This window comes from Parasteatoda tepidariorum, chromosome 7 (genome assembly GCF_982258835.1).
Source record: "Parasteatoda tepidariorum strain Cologne lab strain chromosome 7, Ptep-v5.0, whole genome shotgun sequence".
NCBI classification, from domain to species: domain Eukaryota; kingdom Metazoa; phylum Arthropoda; class Arachnida; order Araneae; family Theridiidae; genus Parasteatoda; species Parasteatoda tepidariorum.
Genome location: NC_141761.1, coordinates 93801777 through 93824544, shown reverse-complemented (window position 1 = coordinate 93824544; position 22768 = coordinate 93801777). Strand labels below are relative to the sequence as shown.

Here is a 22768-nt window from a genome sequence, read left to right as displayed (position 1 = left end):
AGTCTTACTTTTTTATGTAAAATTAAATTTACGTTTTCATCTCGGGCACCAAAAAATGAGAAATTCTTAAAATTGGCGAAGTTTAGATATTTAGAGTTTCTTACTTTTTCCCTTATTGTAAAATTAAATTTGAATTTCTTATCTTAAGTACCGGAAATGAGAAGTTCTTAAAATGCATTAAGTTTAGATATTTAGAGCTTCTTACTTTTTTTCTTGTTATAAAATTAAATTTGAATTTTTTATCTTGAGCACCAAAAATGAGAAGTTCTTAAAATGCATTAAGTTTAGATATTTAGAGCTCCTTACATTTTCCTGGTTGTGAAATTAAATATGAGGTTTTTATCTCAATGGCACAAAAATATTAAAAGTTCTTAAAATTTGAAAACATTCATAGATTCTTACTATTTTCCTTAGAATAAGATTAAATGTAATGTTTTCACCTTAATAGCACCAAAAATGAAAAGTTTTCAAAATTTGAGAAGTTTGGATGGAGATTCTCACATTTTTCCATGTTCTAAAATTAAATTTGATTTATTTATTCTTTATAAAATCACGTTCTCTATTTTTTTTTCGTACAAAATCACATTTTCTATTACACCTTTTCTATTTTTCTATTTTATACCGTAACAATGCATGTAATATATCTAAAAATTATTAGAAACATTACTAGAAAGTTATCCAACCCAACAATTCTTTTTTATTCGACAAAAATTCATTTAATTCGACAAAATTCGTTAAGTCTTTGAACACCAAGCATAATCTAATCCAACCATAAAAATTTAAATATAGTAAAAACTCAATATAGCGAGCACAGCTTACTGGGAGAAGATATTCAAATATTACTGCTACTTCAGATATCTCGCTATTAAGACGAAGATCAAAATCACCTTGAAAATAGTAATACTAAGGATTAAAAATGTGCATGTTTATAACGAGTGAAAAACTATTAATCGCCCGCTATTACAACAAAATTCCCTTAAGCAGGGGTCTGTCCAGACATTTTGTGAAAGGTCCGTTTTCCGTGAAATTGTGAAAAAATTACTCACATTCTTTCAACCAGGGTCCGCTTTTATGAATTTGTGCAAATAGGGTCCGTTATTGCAAAAAAAAAAAAAAAACTTTTTCACGGAGTTTTTAAATTGTAAAGACATACAAGATTATGCTCAACACTGTAAAATTATAATTAAATAACTTAAATTTAAAAAAATAAACAACAATTGCTGCTTCTAAATTAGAGATGCAACATACAAATATTTGGTATTTAGCCTATACTGCTGAACGCAGAATATTAATTTCGGACGAATAATGGAAGAATCGTCTGCCGAAGACAAGACTTAATTCGTTTACATCCATCTTTCTTGTTTTTTGCCCTGGAAAGGGTTTATTCGATTAACAAAATAATAATAAAGATAAACAAATTTGTGAAGGATCCGATTAAAAGAAAAATCATTTTGTGAAGGGTCCGTTTTTAAGTTAAAATATTTTGTGAAGGGTCCGTTTTTATGAAAAGATATTTTGTGAAGGGTCCGTTAACGGACCCAAATTTCTTCTAAACAGACCCCTGCCTTAAGGGAAATAGATTTTGCTGTTTTTTAAGTAAACAATATTATACGAAGAAAAAGATTTAAATGGAAGCAATTTTTATTTATTTCTAGTATCAATAAAGAAAAGTTAAAACATTGCTTTCCTTCTTGCAATTTTGACCCCGTATTTTTATAAAGCAATATATGCGTGACCACCAGCTAAGATATCTTCTTATCTGGTCTCTTTCAACACATTGTTTTTCCACAGTTTTGAAAAACTTGGGGTGAACTTTCATAAAAATGCGCCTTTCGTTGACCGAATATTGATTATTCTTCCTTATTTTCCTTCATATTAATAACACCATTCACTGTTAACAGTGATGACAAAAAGCATTGCATTTTGTTTCATTTTCTTCTAGGAAAAAATTTTAAGACTTGAAAACTTGTAGTTAAAACCTTCCTGCCGTAGACATTTCTGCCTTTCATAAAGTACAGAGTTACGTAACTTAGTCTACAATCTGTACCAAAGTCAAAATTTCTGATGGTTTTCCATTGATGGACCAACATAATCTTGATGGTAACCATCAATAATTTCATCATGAACTATTATATTTTTTGATGGTAACCAACATAAGTAACCATCCCCTCAATGTAGGAATTCGGACTGATTTATGATGGTCAAACATAAGAATAGCAACTTGTTTCGATGGTTTGTTCATGTTGATCCACCACGAATTTCTATCATAGTGTCTTAGAAATCAAATTTTGGAAAGATAGTGATAAACCATCATCTCAACATAGAAATTCGGACTCATTTATGATGGTTTAACATAAAAAAAAACCTAATTGTTTTGATGATATATTCCTAAGAACCAACAAGAATTCCCATTAATGTATGGAAATGTATAGTTAGAACCATCATAAACCATCACGGATTGTTGATTATATTAAAGTAGCATTTTCTCTCATAGAATGATGGAAGTTTGTTGGCTTATCAAAAACCTTGTACACGTAATGGAAAATGCTGGATGATGGTGACCATCAAATAATTCATGAATCGCACTGAAACCAACATAAACCATCAAACTTTTTGATATGGAAATCAAGAATTTTGACTTGGGTAGACAAAAGCAGTTCATTCTACATAAGCATTTTGAATTTGAAATAGTCGTACAAAATGGATGAGGTACAGACTTAATAAGACTCGAAGACTAGGAAAGAGGTACACATTTGATAATTTAATTTAACCTTAATAAGGTATCAAGTAAACCATTTTCCAATTTAAGTTGAATCATGGTGGAAAAGGGAAAAGATAATTCAGTAACATGAATTAACTAAATATCTTGCCTATTTGGCCAGCCAAAATTACAGCCAATTTGTTTACCATGAATTAGTATTTTGATATATATATTTGATATATACATTTGATATATATATTTGATATATATATTTGATATATTTGATATATATATTTGATATATATATTTGATATATATATTTGATATATATATTTGATATATATATTTGATATATATATTTGATATATATATTTGATATATAGAACTGATATATAAAACCCTATTTAAAACATAGCGGCACCTACAACAATGACAAAAAGTGAGTTCGACAAAATAGAGTTAAAGATATTTGACACATTTATTTTAAGATTGCTTATTTTAAGAATATTTTTGCAGAAGTATTAGAAAGAAACCGCAATGATGAAATAACGCGTGGTTATTTTCACTTCTACTGCATGCGTTTCACTTTCAAATGAAATAGGCCACTATTACATTAAAATGCAAAAAATTACTTAACGCTGAAGTTAAAGCATTTTACAATGAAAGAGGTTAAAATTTGCAAATATGGGTCGGAGACAAGAATTCTTAACTATTCCAAAATTAAAAACAGTTCTTAACGTGTCTGAATTTTGTCATTCACATATAAAATTCAAATCAATGTACATTTTTTTTAAATATTAAACAAATGTAGGATAAATATTTTTTAAAACAATCAGTGTTAGAAAAATATTACTAGAAAAATAATATTAAAAAATATAATTTATATGTATGTACTTACGTTATTTAATTTCGTAGTATATTTTTTACGTATACAATCACCATTTAGAGAAAATCGGACTAGAAAAGCGTAACAATGGATTTAATTTTTATTAATTTCGTATACAAATGTAATAATATCTACAATATATTAATTTATTCATACTCGAAGCTACATGAGAACCGTGCACTAAAGGTGAAGATGATACTCACAATATAAATACTAACCATAAATGGTGGAATTATCAGATGAAATGGTAGAAATAGAATTTAATGATAGAATAATACATATGATGGTAAAAATATAGTTTTTTCATTACTTATATGCAATAAAAAATTGGAAACAAGCATATTAGAAAGTACGAACTCACATCTCATATATATATATATATATATATATATATATATATATATATATATATATATATATATATATATATATATATATATATATATATATATATATATATATATATATATATATATATATATATATATATATATAATACAATAAAGACTAAAGAAAAAACGAAGAAAATTTAGGGAAATATTAAGTTTCATCTTATATATTGCTTTATTTTATTAACAAGTTTTCTTTTTTCTACATTTTTAACTTATATATATATATACTGCAATAATTTTCAAAAACATACATTTAATATTTTTAAATCTATATATGAAATTGTTCTTTTTAAGATATAAGCTTTGTTTAATAAGGATAATAATAACTTTAATGTCTTAAACGAGTAAGTGTTATAAGGTTAGCACAAATTAATTTTTATTAGGGATCAGAAATCAGAAATCTTCTAATTATGGTGACAATAAATATATTTTAATTACAATTCAGCTAGTTTAATTTTTTTTAATCGTTTACTTAAATATAAACCTAAAACAATCTATTTAGAATTGATGCGTTAAAATGACGCAAAATACATTTTATATAAAAATTATCACATAAAATATAAAAAAGTATTGATAAGTTTTGTAATGAAACACCTTTTACATGTTGCCTTAAATATTGTTTGATGCTTTATTATTACAACAATCAATGTATTTACGGATATTTAAACTGTTTGATCATAATATTTAAATGTTTCCTAAAGAAAATTTCGAGTTTAAAATACCTTAAAATACAACTTAAAAAATAACAATTAATTATTTAAAAATTTTAATAAATATCCAAAATTGCTTTAAAATTATTCTGAGAAAAATAAATAAAATTTCTTAAAATAGCATAAAATCTACTTTATTAACCTCATTTTTACTGATTTGTGTGAAATAAAAGTTATTCAGCATTCTACAAAAACGTATTCTTATTATCTAGTGATCAATAACACAACAAGAAAATCAAAGATAATGTGTTGCAAATATGCGATGTGATGATTTGGGCGAAAAAAATTTAATTATTCAATATTCTATAAAAACGCATTCTTATTATCTTGTGCTCAATAACCCAACAAGAAAATCAAAGATAATGTATTACAGATATGCAATGTGATGATTTGTGAGAAAAAAAGGGTAATTATTCAATATTCTATATAAACGTATTCTTATTATCTTGTGCTCAATAACACAACGAGAAAATCAAAGATAATGTATTACAGTTATGCAATGTGATGATTTGTGAGGGAAAAAAAAAGATTAATACTAAATATTCTATAAAAGCGTATTCTTATTCTCTTGTGCTCAATAACACATCAAGAAAATCAGAGATAATTTATTAAAGATATGCGAACACATTATAAAAATTACGTATGTTAATTAAAAAAACTTTTCAGAAAGTAAAATTTGAAGTGTGGTATAGCGAATTAAAAATTAATCATCAATGATTAAAGTTGCGTCATAAAAGATCAAATGTCTTTATTGATCAAGCTATTACTCATGCAAGTGCCGGCATGGTAAGTAAAAACAGATGTATTGCCGAGGATGCGGCATCACCATAGCAACGCAACTTTTAAAGAATAAAATCCTGCGACAAGATGTTACATAAGTGGGTTCTATGACAAAGATTTAGATTTAAAACAATACTTAGATTAAAAACAATGCAAAAAATGCTTTTGTAAGTATGAAGTCATGATGCTTTTAAATTCAAATCACGTAAACCTAGTAAATAGAATGTATTTAATTTTAAAACCCGATTTTATAAATAGAATGAAGTAAATAAAATAAGCATGTTAAGATTAAAAGTATTAAAGAACTATTTGACATCATAAAATAGCTATGGGACATGATAAAATAAAGCGCGTATGACATTTAATAATCATGCGATATGTATTAAATAATCATTAAAAGAATTTTAAGATATGAAATAATTTAAATAATCATGGGATATCATTAAATTAACAAGCAGATTAATAAATAATAAGACAAATTAAATCAAAAAACCATGCGTCAGAATCCTGAAACTTATTTAACAAAATATTGCATACATTTATTTTATGGCAAAGATTTTTATTAATAGTTGTAGAATCGAAAAATATTTTAATTTTTACTTCAAGAAACTCGATTTTCAGTGTTTTTATTAAAATAGAGTAAAAAATATTTCCCAACCAGTACATTAAACTAAATATATTAAATTATCATGCAAAATCATTCAATAATAATGCAAATAATAAATAATCTGGAAAAATAATGATACGACTGGCGAATTTTTTAATTTCATAAATTTCATAAATCGATTTTCCCCGTTTATTAAATAAAATAAATTTTTTAAATTTTATTGCACATCACAACCTTCGTGTAGAGTTAGTTCCTTTAGATTCTTTCTAATTCAACCCGTTTTCTATTTGTCCTTCAAAGTCTGGTTGTTTTATTTCTTTCATAGAATTAAGAACGTTTATAACTTTAAGATAACTTTATGCACGTAAACAAATAAATCGATTTTTCATAACATGGTTTATTTAAAACTGTTTCACGTACTGTTTATTTAAAAAAATTCTAACGCAACATTTATAGCGTTCTTCTTTAACTCTATTCTAGAGTAAGATTAAATGGTACTTTTTGAAATTATTTAACATTTACAGTTTTCGATTTATTTATTAATTACTCATACAAAACTTCAATTCAATAAAGGTTTTTTTACTGAAATATTCTATTTTAAATACTTACTGCAGAACATTTTTTCAACAGCAAATGATATAAAATCGTACTTCTACTGTAAAGTATTTTTACTTAAAAAAAAACAATTAATATCTATCGTATTTTTATTGAAAACATACAATTTAATCTTACAAATCTGTTACTTCTCTAACTTGGATATAATTCTATTCGAAAAAGCATTACTTATCGTTTACCCTAACAAATATCTTGGATGATTCTAAGTACAAACTAAATAATATTAAACAATAATTTTACTCTACATTACTATTCAATAATATCTATTCTAGAAAAACATATACTGATAAACTCACATCTAGTCATAATACTAAAAAGTACTTATAGTACTAAATAAGTACTTTTATTCAAAAAGTCTGTCACAATATACTAATTTAACTAAAAAGTGCTATTCCTTTTAATAGCAGTACTTTTCAATCACATGACTATTTAAAATTACTTAGTCCTATAAATCTCTAATTTAATAAATCTGTCTCAATGGAAATTAGTACTATCCCTTACAACTACTATTTAATACTACTTACTCTAACTGAAAAAATCGCAAGAATAACAAATAGTACATTTAACCTACATAAAAAGGAAGATATAAGAAAAACACTCAGCTTAATACAGTTTGAAAAATAAATAATTACTCCAATAAATCTCTAATTTAATAAATCTTCCTCAATGGAAAATAGTACTCATCCTCAAAACTACTATTAAATATTAATTACTCTAACTGAAAATATTTCTCTATGGTAAATAGTACTATCCCTCACAACTACTATTTAATATTAATTACTCTAACTGAAAAAAATCATAAGATAATAACAAATAGTATATTTAATATACATAACAAGGAAGATATGAAGAAAAAAAATCTCTTCTTAATACAGTTTGAAAACAAAATTCCGAAGATTTGACTAGGTAACATGATTAACATAGCCGGATGCGAGTGATGATATCATATTTTTATAATTTTGAAGAGAAATTTCTTTGATAGTTTAACATCTCAGCCTATTTCAAGTGTGTTAAAATCTTTAAGAGAGTACTTACTTCATATAATACAGCCTTCCCGTCCTGGTAATATGAGCAGTGCATCCTTTTCGAATCTTATGATTCAGTTCGGATAAATATTTTGCCACTTCCACATCCATGGTTGAAATTTTTGTCTTGAAGAGGTATCCAATCAACACACTATCACTGAACCGTGTGTAAAGATGATGTTACTCCTTTTACCTTGATCTCAGAGTAAGCTGTCAAGCAAGGTAAGAAGTTTAAGTAGATTTGATGAAAATAATTATAACACAGCCTGATACAATCAACCTTTTTCAGAAAGGAAGATCAAGGCTGCGAATTTCGGATATTTTTCGTATTTTTCAGCCCAGTATATCATCACCAGCTTAATTATGTGTGATATCTAAACACAGCCACAATCACGAAATAGCACGATTTTGCATTTACTTATATTGCATGTAAACACACATATCCGAAACAAATAAAGTAATCCAAGGATTCATGATGGTTCTTGGGTTTTAATTTAAATATAATTAGCACACTAATCAATACTATGCACGGTATTTGCAAGCACCTAATTTGAATAGATAATCACCTAGAACAAAAAAGAACACTTAAGAAGCTTAGGAAATTCCAATCGGCACCAGTAATTATCCACTTTGGTCATTGTTTCCTGTTTTGTATAATCTTTATCAGCTTGGGCAATTAATTGTGGTCGGTGATGCTGCCATATTTGAGCAGTAATGACGGTTTTTTCCGGTCATTCTAAGAGAGGTTAGAGTCTGACAGAGAACGTCAACAACTGGGCGAAAAAATTTAAATGGTCGCCCAGAGCCGTTCCGGCTGGAGAACAGTCCACTATGAACACTTGCTAACAATTGATGCACGTGGAGGAAGAGGTATATCTTGGGGGGAAAGAAATAGAGGAGACAACCTGTTTCGATAGCAGCGACATCTGATGGAATTCCATTGAAACCTCACTTTCTTCTAGCCAGGTGGAATTTTAATTTCTTGTACATCCGTTATTTCGCTGAAAAAGATTTTAAAAAAAAGATGCGGTTTATTGCGTTGAGCATTTATATGGAAGGAAAACATTATTAGTTGAAATAAATAAAAGTTACAAGTACACTAAATAATAAGAACCATTTAAACAGTTTATTTTACATTTGTATAGGAACAAATTATATAAATTATAATTTATTTTTAATTTCAAACAACTGTTTCAGATGTCATTCTTGAATGGATATATATATATATATATATATATATATATATATATATATATATATATATATATATATATATATATATATATATATATATATATAAGTCAAATTTAATTTTAAATGTTAAGCCATATATGCTTTACGAATTATTTCTTTTAATGTAATGTATACGCTTATCTAAATATCTTCTCATTCAAAACATTTTTTAAAATTTTGCATGCTGATTTTTAATATTAGAAATATTATGGCAACAATGACATTGACATTTCCATGACATTTTTATTTTTTTTTTCAATGACATTTTCCATGATAATTTTATTTTTTTTGGAAAGTGTAGGAAAAAAATAACTCAAACATTTCAAAAAAATTCTCAAACTTTTTCAAATGATTATAGATTTATATAATTCATTATTAATAAGCCATTAACAAAAATCATTTCACTAGACATTTGAAACATATTTACATGAATGCTTATTTCCTGAGAATTTTTCTTTTAAAATTTATTACAGATACCGAAACAAATACTATTATTAATTAAATGCTAAAAATCAGAAAGTTTTTTTAAGAAATAAAATAAAAATCAATTTTTCAATAAATTATAAATGCATCTATATTTGAAATAAAATTTGAATTTAATTCTATGACAATGATTTTTTTTAAAAATAGCACGATTCAGCCTACAAAAAATCGCATGTTAAATAAATAAATTTTACATTTACTATAATAATTTGAGTTGCGTATTTATTTAGTTGTCGTATTTCAATCAAATACATAATTTTAAAATGAAAACAAATGAAAATGGTGACAAAAGTGCAACTCCAATTGTTTCTTACACAAAAACAAAATTACTGTTACTTTCCGTAAAGAATTAGGAATTTAAAAAATATTTTGAATTATAATTTGTAAAAATTAATTAATTAGAAAGAGTTCATTAACATTCTTTGGGTAAACATTAAATATGAAAATAATATACTTTAAATATATTTCACGAAAAATAAATTAAGTAAATTTAATTACATGCAAAACTATCCAAATACATATATTTTTAAGACTTAGTATTGATTAAAATATAATTTTAATAAATGTCCTTGCTAACTTGTTAAACAGCAAAAAATTGATATAATTTTTATTTCATTGAAATAACATTTATATAAATTATGTTGGTAGCGGTTAGTTAAAAGCGGTTAGTTATTAGCGGTTAGTTAAAAAATTTACTTAATTAATAGTACCACTTTACCAATACCACTTTATTTTAATTTTAACACAAAATTTCCTTAAATCGTATAATTTTTAAATAGAGTGAAAAATAAAATTTCTATATGAATAATTTTTTCCTTAAGAATTAATCTGAAATTACAAAAGAGAAAATCCAAAGCGCTAAAATGGATCTACTGTGTTGAGAATGACGTAAACATTCTTAGGGTAAAAAACAGGAGAAAAGTCACCAAGTGTAGAGATACCAGAGGAAACTTCTGGAGAAGGCCAGGGCTCACCTAAGACTGTCGTTATTATAAACAGCAAAAATTGACTAACAATGCAGGAATTTAAGCAGTGATCGAATCTCGTAACGTGCAAGTGTGTATAATAAATTTGCGAAACGAAATACATAAATTAATAATAAATATATTAGAAATAATTATCTTATCTCCAAATTTAAAGTATGATTATCATTTGAAAATGCATGGGAAGGAAAAGAAATGAAGGAAAAGTGAAGGAAAAAGACATTAAGAGAAAAAGTACTAGAAAAAAATGATATAATTTTTGAATAAACGTATGATCACAATGCGTGAATGATGCGCATTATGAAGAGGTAAGAATGGAAATATAAGCTAGTAATAAGTGGATTATAAACACTGATTTGCTTGATCAAACCGAACTTATTATAATAGGTTAATTTCTATAAATGTATGAGACATAAAATACAAATCATTAATGAAAATAAATGAAAGAATGATCTAATTTTTAAACTGAACATGCGATCATAATGAGTGAATACGTATAAAAAATGAGCTAATAAATTAGCAATAAGGAAACAATGATTTTACTGGCGAACCAGAAAATATGATCATAATGTGTAAATTTGTATTAGGAATGGGTGCGAAGGTAAATATGAATCGTTAATGAAAAAAATTGACACACGGATCTAATTTTTAAACAGAATATATGAATTATAAACTCACGCTGAATAAATTAGAAACACTAGTTTTAGTTTCAAATGATCAGAATGTGTAAATGCATATTATGAATGTGTGCAAAAGAAAATATGAATCATTAACGAAAAAATTGAAGCACTGATCTAATTTTTAAACAGAATCTATGATTATAATGTGAGAATGCGAATTTTCCATTATAGATAACATGGAAATATGCGCTGGATAAATTAGAAGCACTAATTTTGCTTTGAAATGATCATAATTGGTATATAATTATTATGAATGTGTGCAGAAGAAAATATGAATCAATGATGAAAAGAAATTAAAAAACAGACTTAATTTTGAAACAAAACGTAATGATCATATTGTGAGAATACGAATTTCATATTACAGATGAGATAGAAATACGAAATCAAGCTGAATAAATAAGAAACATTAGTCTTGGTTTCAAATGATCACAATGTGTAAATAAATATTATGAATGTGTGAGAAAGAAAATATGAATCATGAATAGAAAAATTGAAAAACGTATCTAATTTTTAAATAGAACATATGATTTTAATGTGGGAATACGAATTTCACATTATAGATGAGATGGGGATATGAACTCACGCTGAATAAATTAGAAACACTAGCTTTGGTTTCAAATATCCATGATGTGTAAATTATTATGAATGTGTGTAAGATAGAAAATATGAATCATTAACGAAAAAAATTTGCAACATGGATCTAATTTTTTAACGAAACATATGATCTTAATGAGAGAATGATAATTTCAAATTATAGATGAGATGGAAATATGAACTCATATCGAATAAATTAGAAACACTAATTTTTGTTTCAAATAATCATAATTGGAATATGTATATTATGAACGTGCGCTAAAGAAAACATGAATCAATAATGAAAAGAAATTGAAACACTGATCTAGTTTTTAAACAAAACATAATGATCGTAATGTGAGAAGGGGAATTTAATATTATAAATAAAATAGAAGAATTAACTCACGATAAATGAATAAGAAACACTAATTTTGGTTTCAAATGATCATAATGTGTAAAGGCATATTATGAATGCGTAACAGAGAAAATGGGAAAAAATTGAAACACTGTTTTAAATTTTAAATCAAACTTATGATCAGAGTTTAATTTAAAATGCCCGAGAATAGAGAGAGCTTATGAATTCAAGATAACGGAAATATGAACTGGTTCTAAATGTATTGAAAACGTAATTTGATCATCAAGCAGAACATATTATTATTACACGTAAAGATATTACAATCAAAAGATTTATTTAGAAAGATGCGTTTTCATTAGTTTTATTGCACTTTTTAATAAAAAAACGTAACTAAAATGATGTCATATTTAATATTTATAAACTCTAGTCGATTTTTATAATTATTTGCGTACAATGAAAGATTTTTAAGATCTAAATGAAGATTTTTTATTTTGAATTCCAAATAGTGATTCATACTTTATTGTCTAATGATTCACTTTTGCGTAGATAGTAGATAGTAGTTTCAAATTCCTACACGTGAGATTATGCATCTTTTTACCACTTACTTCGAGGAGGATGCTTAACTGGTTTTAACTGGATAGAGATTTTTTCTTGGAAACCAAGTTCGAACCTTATTTTTACTGTACTAAATTTAATAATACATATCTGAACAAGACAGAATATCTAAGTTTCAAAAAATTGCAATGTCACCTTCAGTGAACTTATTTAAATAGAGAACAATAAGTTCCAGTTTTTTTTAAATGTTTTACAAAGCTTTATTATATTTTTCATGATATATAATATTAAAAGTAACTTTTTTAAAGTTATCTTTAAGCAAATGACAGTAACAATACATTAGTTAAAACTTATATCGTAGTTTTATTTCACTATTCCAAATATAGAAACCAATATTTCTTTTTTACACATTTCTCAAAGCCGTACACATTTACTATATATTTCGAGAATAATAAATTTTTGTCCCTAAGTACCTGGAATTCATCACTCCCCTAATTCTTTTTGTGATATTTCGTGAGTTCTTTTCTTTCTCTAATGGTTGTTCTCGAATTCCTCAGTCAGAAGAAGGAATGTCGAGTACAGAAAACTATTTCTGTTGGATTGAAGCAGCGATTGCTGGAATGCTGGTTTATTTCAAACAACTTTAATTTCGCTGACATGAGCAATCTCTTTCTATCTGAGTTTGAAAATATTCTATTACTGTTCCGGAGCGGTGGTGGCAGAGGGGATAGAGCGTTCGCCGTCTAATGAGGTGAATCGGGTTCGAATCCTAGCGATGGCTGGTCGATACGAAATCCGCATCCAGCTTGCGCCGACCACTATGCTGACGTAAAATATAACCGGTGGTAGACTGATCATGGGTTAGAGTTCCCTTGCAGTGAGGCTAACCATTGGAAATTTTCATGGATTTCCTTTCCATGTAACGCAAATGCGGAGTAGTTCCATGAAAAAGTCTTCCACGAATGCAAATTTCTCCCTATACTTGTTCCAAGAGTTCCCTTGTCTTCTGGATTGGGGTCAAAGTTACAAGGCAACGGAGTTGAAAAATAATCGTCGTAAACCCAAAAAATTGGGTCGGCTGTTCAACGACGGTAATAAGAAAATTATTGTTCCAATGTTTGATTCCAATCGTTTGAAATTAGTAGATGAAAAAATACTAATTTAGTTAAAAAGAATTTTTATAAATAATTATAATACAGTACTTCATACATTGATGATAGTTTGCCCACACTGTAAAAATTTTTGAATTAAATTACGATAAAATGCACCGTCAATAAGAGTTCCGGTACTTTATTTCCGTAAAATCCTTTTTTTTTTCGGAACACAGTTATCTCACCACAATTTGTGAATCTTCAGTTTAAATTTACCAGTTTAAATTTTGAAACTTAGACCATAAATTAATGGCATGCAATAGAATAAAATAGAATAATTGAAATGCACTATACACTGCATTATATATTAAGATCTCTAAGTACTGGTAATAAATGAATCAAACTGGTTATGGAAGCCTCAAATGTTAAAAAGCTCTTATTTTAAACTCGTCTAGATTCTGCACTGTATAAAATTCCGGATCAAATTATGATAAAAAGTACCTGTACTCAGGATGCAAGCACTTTTTACCATAAAATAAATTTTTACAGTATAGTTTCGTGGAACAGCTAATCTGATGAACCGTAATTTTTATATAGTAATATTTACTGCGAAATCTTTGAACCACTGTAATTAAATAAATATGGCTGCAAAAATTACGGTTTAAATTTTAAATAAAAAATGGATTTTACGATAAAATGCACTTCACGGATGAGACATCCAGAGTACAGAACCTTTTACCGTAATTTGATTTTAGAATTTTTATAGCGTACAGTTATTACTTTATCACACTTCCTTTTTCAGGAGCTTCCATTTTTTTACTTTCGTATTGACACACCACTATTAGGAATGATTTATTTACCACATTTTCTTAATTTGTAACTTTCTATATATCTTGCATTGGAAGCGTTTTGTTTTGAGTACGAAACAACAATCGCATAAATCTTTTGAGATAATACAACAGGAATGGAAAATTCTCATTCTATAAACCTGGCCGGCACCCAAAGCTCGTCATTTTCCTTTAGAAGTTTCACAATTATTCGTTTTGCTTAGTCCATCCGCAGTCGTCCAAGCATAAAATGTCTCAAAGAATTGTTTTAAGTAATCGAGAAAGAGAAATATAAGCTTTAATTGAGAATTTCCTTATTCTTATCAGTTCCGTCAAGTCTCGGACCAAGGTCAGACTTATTTAAGCCGTAATCTTCAGTAATGTTCTCCATGGTCATTTCGCAATGGAATATCTGTAAATAGCCCGTTTTGATGAAATGATTGTTGAAATCGGTATTGGCTAATTCTATGGTTTTAAAAAGATGAATCGTTGCTGATTGTTAAATGTTTATTATCTTAGTGTGTTTGTAGTAACTTTTAAATAAAGCATTCATAGAATAAAATGAAATTAGTATATATCTACAACATTCTGGTCCCGACTTTCCTTAGAACAAAGAAATTTAATGTACACTATCCCTATATGCGCACTACAAATCCAATTTTTTAATTCAAATATTTCTTAGGATTTTTTTTAAATTCCTGACCTAGGATAAACATAAGTTATTCATATTATTTTCATATTATTATAATTTTATATTATTCATATTATTATAATTTTCAGGGGAAATTGGAAGGTTTGAAATTTTAAAATTTGGACCATGAGTTCATATAATGCAATAGAATAGTATTATAATAGAATAATAGAATATCGATAGTATAATAAAATAATAGTATTCAATATTAAATATATTAAGCAAAACATTTAACCATTAATAAAAAACATTTTGAGGTCTATTAAGTACTTCTCTGACTATACTAAGTTTTCTTCGGTTCATATATATATATATATATATATATATATATACAACCTGAGAAAACTTGGAATTAGCAGAAATTGTGGGCATCATTCGTTTAATACCATTTTTATTCGTCAAAAAAATATTCAGCTTTAATTATCAGTTGGCGAAGTTTTGTTTGATAACTTTCACATTCACCATTAAAATGTAAAAAATTCACCTTAATGTTTTACAACTTGGAAAAATTCAGATTTTTATCAAATATTACGTTAGCATCGACATAGGGAAAAATTTCTGGTAGAATTACAGTTCTACGTAATGAAATTTCTGTCAAATGAAAAGCCATAATTCTGGTTCATAGAACCAAAATATATGGTATTTAAACACTTCATTTGGTCATTTTTCCATTCATGTGGTAACGATTTACCGGAAATTTTTGGAAAAAGCACAAGGGGAAAGAAAATTAAATTGAATAAATGGTTTTCATGTCATGCTGTAAAGTATCATTAATTATACTTAAATTACCAAAAATTACCAAATTTACCAAATTGTTTCACATATTATTTATTTATAAATTTACCAATTGTATTATATAACCCTATAATATAGTTAATTTTACCAAAATCATTATCAAAGCACTTCTGTGAAAATTGCAGAGCTTTTTAGTATTTCCGTAGAGCCAGACACGTGGACATTTCACTATATTTTTTTTTCTATGTATGACTGTAGATTGTATATAGTTAATAAAGAAATATACTTCAGCTACATATTTCTTAAAAAAAATAATGGTTGTTTAAAAGAAAGGATGGGATAAAAGGATATGGCTTTACATTTCTAGTGATTTCTAATATTTCAAAAATAAACTGGTCTCAGTCTGGTAAGAGGCGTCAGAAAAGATTTAAACCAATACACTATATTCTATTTCAGTTTTTTATTAAATATACACTGAGAAAAAAGTATGGTCAAAATTACTAGAATATGGTCAAATTTACCGTGTTTCTGACTCTACGGGAACATAAAAAAATCTCGGTAATTTTTATCGAAGTGATGTGTTGATTGAATTTGGAAAAATTAACAATAAAATATTGTTTTATAATATGTGATAAAGTTTGTTTAATGGTAAGATTTGCTAATTTTATCATGAGACATTAGGGAATGGTATGAGAACCATTAATTCGATTAAATTTACAATTTTGTATTTTTTATGTTATTTATGTTATTATGCATTAGTTGTGTTATTTGTGTGGTGTAAAATAAAACAGAATTTTTGATAAACCAGATTTTTTGGTAAACCATTATCAAATAAGACCGGTAAACCATTCCGGTAAAATGATGAAATGAATGGTGTACCGTATATTTTGCTTTTATTAACCAGAATTAAGTTTTTTTTAGCAGAAATATTATTACCAAACAGTACTGCAATTTAGCCACAATTTTTCCTTTGTATAGGAATAAAAATATATAATGATTTTTTGATATGTACCTATATAAAATAGTAATATTGTGATTGTTCTTAAACTGTTGGGTAATCTACTTTATTTTTAACATGTTAATTAATTTTGATTTCAATTTGATTTTCCAACACTAAAAATACCTCTATTTTTCATGTTATGTATTTATACTCGGAGAAGGAAATTCTCGAGAAATTAGGTAAAAGCGTGTCTACTAAAAAAAAACGAAAAAAAAAATTATTTTGTTTAATAAAATTAAAATATACGATATTGAAATCATTAATTTGGTCCTTTTCTCGTTCATGTGGTAACTGCTTACAAGAAATTTTGGTTTGCAAAATTATTGTTCTGAAAACCACATATTTAGAAAAAATACGAAACTGAAAAGTAAATTTAACCGAATAAATGGTTTTAATGCAGTACCTTAAGGTTTTATGATAAATTTATCAAATTTTAGCACAATAACGGAATTTGATCACCGATTATATTTTACTGTTAATTTTATCAAAATCATTGCTTAGCGCTTCGGTAAAAATTATAGAGCTTTTTGGTGCTCCCATAGAGCTATAAACATAACCTTATTTCGGTAGTTTTGGCCATACTTTTTCTCAAAGTATGAGGAATAAACAGTGACATGCCAGGAATAATAAAACACTCCTTTTTGAAGTAATTAAAATAGTCTTTTTCTATCTTAACTTACTTAAATAGTCTTCGTTACCATTCTTCTTATTCTATGTATTTAATTTCGTTGTAGTTTTTCTACACATTTAATTTATATTTTTATACTTTCATACATTTATGTCATTCATACTTCTATACATTTATATATTTATATTATTTATATTTTTATATATTTAAACATTTATACATTGCTATATATTACATTTCTATTCATTTAATTTTTATTTCTTTTCTTCGGGAAAAATAAAGATTATTTATTTAGAGCACGTGATTTAAATTTTTTTATCCTAATTTTTTAATACTAACTATTCTTCTATTTTTCATGTTCTTATTTTAAACGAGGGGAAAAATATCTTCAAAGTGATATACTACGAGCAATAAAATACTTCTTTTTGAAGAATTTCAAATCTTCTTAGTTTGTGTAGTCTGCTTTTAATACCATTCTTCTTATTCTATATTTTTAATTTCGACGCGGTTTTCTATACATTTATTTTTTCTTTATTTATTTTGGAAAAATAAGAGATTATTTATTTTAAGCACGAAATTTAAATTTTTTCATCTTAATTTTTCAAGTCTAACTGTGCTTCTATTTTTCATGTTTTTATTTTATATGAGGGGGAATATAACTTCAAAGTGATATACTACGAACAATAAAACACTCCTCTTTGAAGTATTTCAAATAGTCTTAGTTTATCTAGTCTGGTTTTGATACCATTCGTCTCCACCTATCTTTTCAATTTAGAAGTAGTTTTTTCTATGCACTTGTGTTTTTTTTAATTTTTTTATTCGGGAAATACGATTTATTCTGTAGTATTACATTCTTCAATACCTTTTGGAGAAGAAAAAAGAACATCGTTCTCGATTTCCACCCTCTTAGAATATTGAAAAGCTTACAGATACAAATCCGCTGTTTTGTTTTTAAATCCTTTCGAACGGAACGCATTAGAAAAAGAATTTTCAGTTCGCAAATTTATTCAAAGTAATCTTCATTGAAGGTTAATCTTTCCTAAGCTGTTTAAATCTTCGTTTATTTCGGTAAAATGGTAGTGTATAGTTGTTTGTTCGTAAATATAAATATTGTAAAAAACAGCAATTGATTTTTTTTTATTTATACAATAACTTTATTTTCCTGAAAGCGCTAAAAGTTGATTTTTAACTTAAAACTTAAGTCTAATTTAATCGTGAAAAATTCAACAAAATGGTCTAATTAATGGGGGTTTTCAAATCAGCGTACAGTTACACAGTAAAGCAGTTAACAGTAGTTTTACACAGTTAAGCACCCAGATAATAAGATAATTGTCTTTGTTCTAATTTAAGGATGGAATAATTTAAAAATACGTATCTGGCTTTTTATATGACAAAATTTAAAACATGACAGTAAATAAAGAATAATACTCTTTTTTTGTTAACAGTATTTACTTTACATCTTAAGTTTCAATGACACAATAATTGGAAGCACTTATGCTATGTCAAATACAATACTCACTTAAATTTATAAACAAGCAATGCTAGATAGCATGCATCACACTGAAGGAAATATCAATAGGCAATGGTTGCCAAACATCATTATTACACGGAACAATAACGATTTTAGAGACCTGTTGTTAAATTTTTATCGAATTAAATATTTTTTATTTATTTAACATTACCGTTACTTTTATGAAACTTTTGTATTAAAATGCTTACGAAGAAAGCGAATCAAATTAAAGAAATGCATTCTTTAACTAAAAATATTGAAAAAACAGTGGAATTTCAACTACCTACCTCTTCAACTACCTAATAGTAATGTTGAACCCAACTCACTACAATGCTGCTTAAATCCAGCAGAAGGACTCCCCAGGGTTCACTTTAACTTAAGTTCTAATGTTAACATGAAAGACTACACCCCAGAACATCTTAGACAACTGACCTTGGAAAACCTGAGCCACATTCCTAACAATGCCATTCAAATTTTACTGACGGTAGTAAAATTGACAATCTTGCTGGCAGTGGCATTTATATAGAAACCCCTCAAGCTAATTTGACTCTTTGTCAAAGTAATCCTAATCACTGCTCTGTCTTCAAAAGTGAATTGATTGCAATAGACATGGGACTAGAAGCTATTCTATCCGAAGAGGATTATGGTGACCTATGGATCTTGTCTGGCAGTCATAGTTCTCTCCACCACCTTAGTAATTGGCCTCTTGTGTGCGACAGGATCAGCACCTCTATCCTGCTTAAATTAAAGCTCATTTCACTTGATCATGATGTTCATTTGCAATGGGTACCTTCCCATGTGAATCTCCACGGGAATGAAATGGTCGATATTCTTGCTAAGGAGGGTTGCAGGATTACAACAACTCCCTCTTCCACACTTACTTTTTTGGAGTTATACTCTCTGGAAAAATAAAAAATCTCGGAGGAGTGGAAAACACCCCCAACCCATAATTGGTACAAGGGATCAAAACCGGATTTGTCCCTTGACCTCCCGAGTGACAGACGTACCCGGACTGCTCTATCAAGGCTTGCTAGCGGTCACATCAACTGCCTCACTTTCAACGAGGGCAGGAAAACCTTCGTCACCTGGACCAAGAGCCAAATTCATCAGGCTTCTCCTGAGCACCTCTTGGATTGCATGGGACTCTCTAAGGAGGATCTCTATAGCAATCCTCTCCTTGTCTTGGACTTCCTTTCAGTCAACGAACTCGTGGATCTTGTCTGACTCCGTCAGACAGAGAGGATAAGCAACAACACAATTGCTAATGATGGATGCCGCCCATATTATGCACTGTCCTGCTTTGCGCAAGTCTTTAGACGAGCGACATTACGAAGCCCGAGACCTTTTGAATTAATGGACTCAAGTTACTGCATTATGTTCGCAATCTTTTATTGCATTTTACTTTTCTTGTTGTGCTGTCACTATTGTCCGATAAATTTGCCGTTGGAAATAAAACAATTGTTAATGAAATTTATTCATTAAGACTCGGGGATTCCGGCAAATATGTTCGATCATTTGGATTTCATAGCCGTAAGAAATTGGTGATCGAAATGGGCTACAGGTGGTGCATAGCAGAACTCTTTACATATGGCAACACTAGGCATGCTTTCACTATAAGCATGTGGATAGTCATAGGAGTAGGAAATATGTCAGTTTCCATCTTGATTTTCAAACCAATAAAAATTTTTAAGCTTTGAAATTATATGAAACTCAAAACAGCTAAATATAGTGCTTAATGTAAGCATCATGAAAATTTTAAAATGTACTTTCGATAATCTAAATGCGAAAAATACCAAAAAAATGCGAAACATCGTAATACATTATCATACATCTGAGCAGAAGAAGCGATGGAAGGGGGTGAGGGGGCTCTAGACATGGAACCGTTCTTCTCACCAGATGGCGTATTTAAAGTTTCCATAACGAATTAGGAACCGCTGTATTAGGGCACCTCAAAATCAAAATGGCGAATTTTAGTGTTTCCGAAAGTTCGTATAAGTTTGTAATTAAAATTATTGCTGCTTATGTTTAACCATAAACATACTTTGTATTTAGAAAAAAGAGAAAATTCAATTCAATGAGTAAACAAAAGAAGTCAAGCAACCATTTATACCTTACATTTATTAACTAAATTTTACATTATAAAAATACGTATGTTTCATTTGTTTTCAAAGCTTAATATTGTAATAAAACACTTGAACATCTTTTGCATCGAAGACTCATCATGATCAGAAATAATACTATCAGTAGTGTGTTAAGGTAAGATTGGAACGATTGACGACGCAGATAAAATATTTACGATCTTACTAATAGTGTTAAAACCTTGGGGGGAAAAAAGGATACACATTTTTTTTACCTCACACAATAATTGACATCTCATTATTTTACGACTTGCTAAGAAAAACCATCACCTTATAATGCTTCATTAAACACGGCTATTTAGAATTTCACAAAGGCAATTTACTAGAAAAATATAACATTTTATGTATCTGTTTCATAACAGGAATTGAATGTAGTGGGCAATGAGTTTTGAGTTTTTAAACTTTCGCTACTCCTTTAATGATTTATTCAAAATTGTATTTGAAGCTTTTAAGATATTTTTAAAGGCTTAGTAAATGATTTAAAAGTTTAGTTGCACATTAAATGACGGAATCACGGGGCGTAGTAATATATATATATATATATATATATATATATATATATATATATATATATATATATATATATATATATATATATATATATATATATATATATATATATATATATATATATATAATCAATTAGACAATGGAAGTCGGGAAATTTGAGTACCCAGCATTTTTCGAATATTCTCATAGAAAATTTTCCGGAGGTGACAAATCCTGACTTCGGGAAAGCCACAATCCTTTAAAAATCAAACAGTTCCCAAATACTTCAAAGGCTCCAGCGTCATACGAAATTTTTTTTAGAGAATTTTCATAACTGCTGGGAATTTGCAATAGTTACTCATGACTGCTATATTAGGCCAGTGTTTCCTAATGTGTGCTACGTGTACCCCCAGGGGTACGGTAGTTTAGAGGGGGTGCTCAATCTTATGCGAAATATCTTGCAACAAACGAAAATTTCAAAAAAAAAATTTTAAAAGCAGAGCTAGCCGTGAAAATTTATGATTACGTATTTTTCTATTGGCTATTTTCTGCAGAGTTAACAGTTAATAATTAGTGGTGTCAGCAAACAGTTCTGATTTTTAACTTCTGTGCAATTTTTTTTATAGTAAAGGTTTGTAATAAATTCGATTTATTTTGATTATTTTTAGCTCTAACATCGAATATGGATCGCTGGTTAGTATCTACGAAACTTTGTACCAAAAAAGAAAAATAAACATATTCTTAAGAAAATACATTAATTTTTTTATTAGTGGCGCACAGTGTTACCAAAAATTTAGAAAGGGTACACAAAAGTCGTAAGTGTGGGAAACACTGGATTAAGTTAAGCCTAGCTGTGACTTATTCTGAAAATGACGCAAAATGCAAATATGGAAAAAAAACACAGTTTTGTGAAAAGTAAAAACATTCGTGGTCTAATTTTTTTATATTTCATTATCTGGGATCATAAAAATTGGCAAAAGCGAATAAGGCACTGATTTTAATAATTTGAATTTTGATGCAAAAATATTGCCAAATTGGCTATTTTTAAAAAGTTTAATAGTATTTAAAATATTTTAGTTAT

The 22768-nt window shown here is 27.7% G+C and overlaps 1 protein-coding gene across 2 annotated transcripts in view; it reads right to left on the bottom strand.

Annotated features, from left to right (window-relative positions):
• The window catches only part of LOC107439363 (uncharacterized), a 603558-nt gene that overhangs the window by 371416 nt on the left and 209374 nt on the right, over window positions 1-22768 (bottom strand). For both annotated transcript variants that reach the window (XM_087168288.1, XM_087168289.1), the window contains one exon: window positions 7727-8717. In XM_087168288.1, coding sequence (XP_087024414.1) covers window positions 7727-7827 — 101 coding nt within the window. In that variant the 5' untranslated portion in view covers window positions 7828-8717. The remainder of the gene's footprint in view (window positions 1-7726; window positions 8718-22768) is intronic.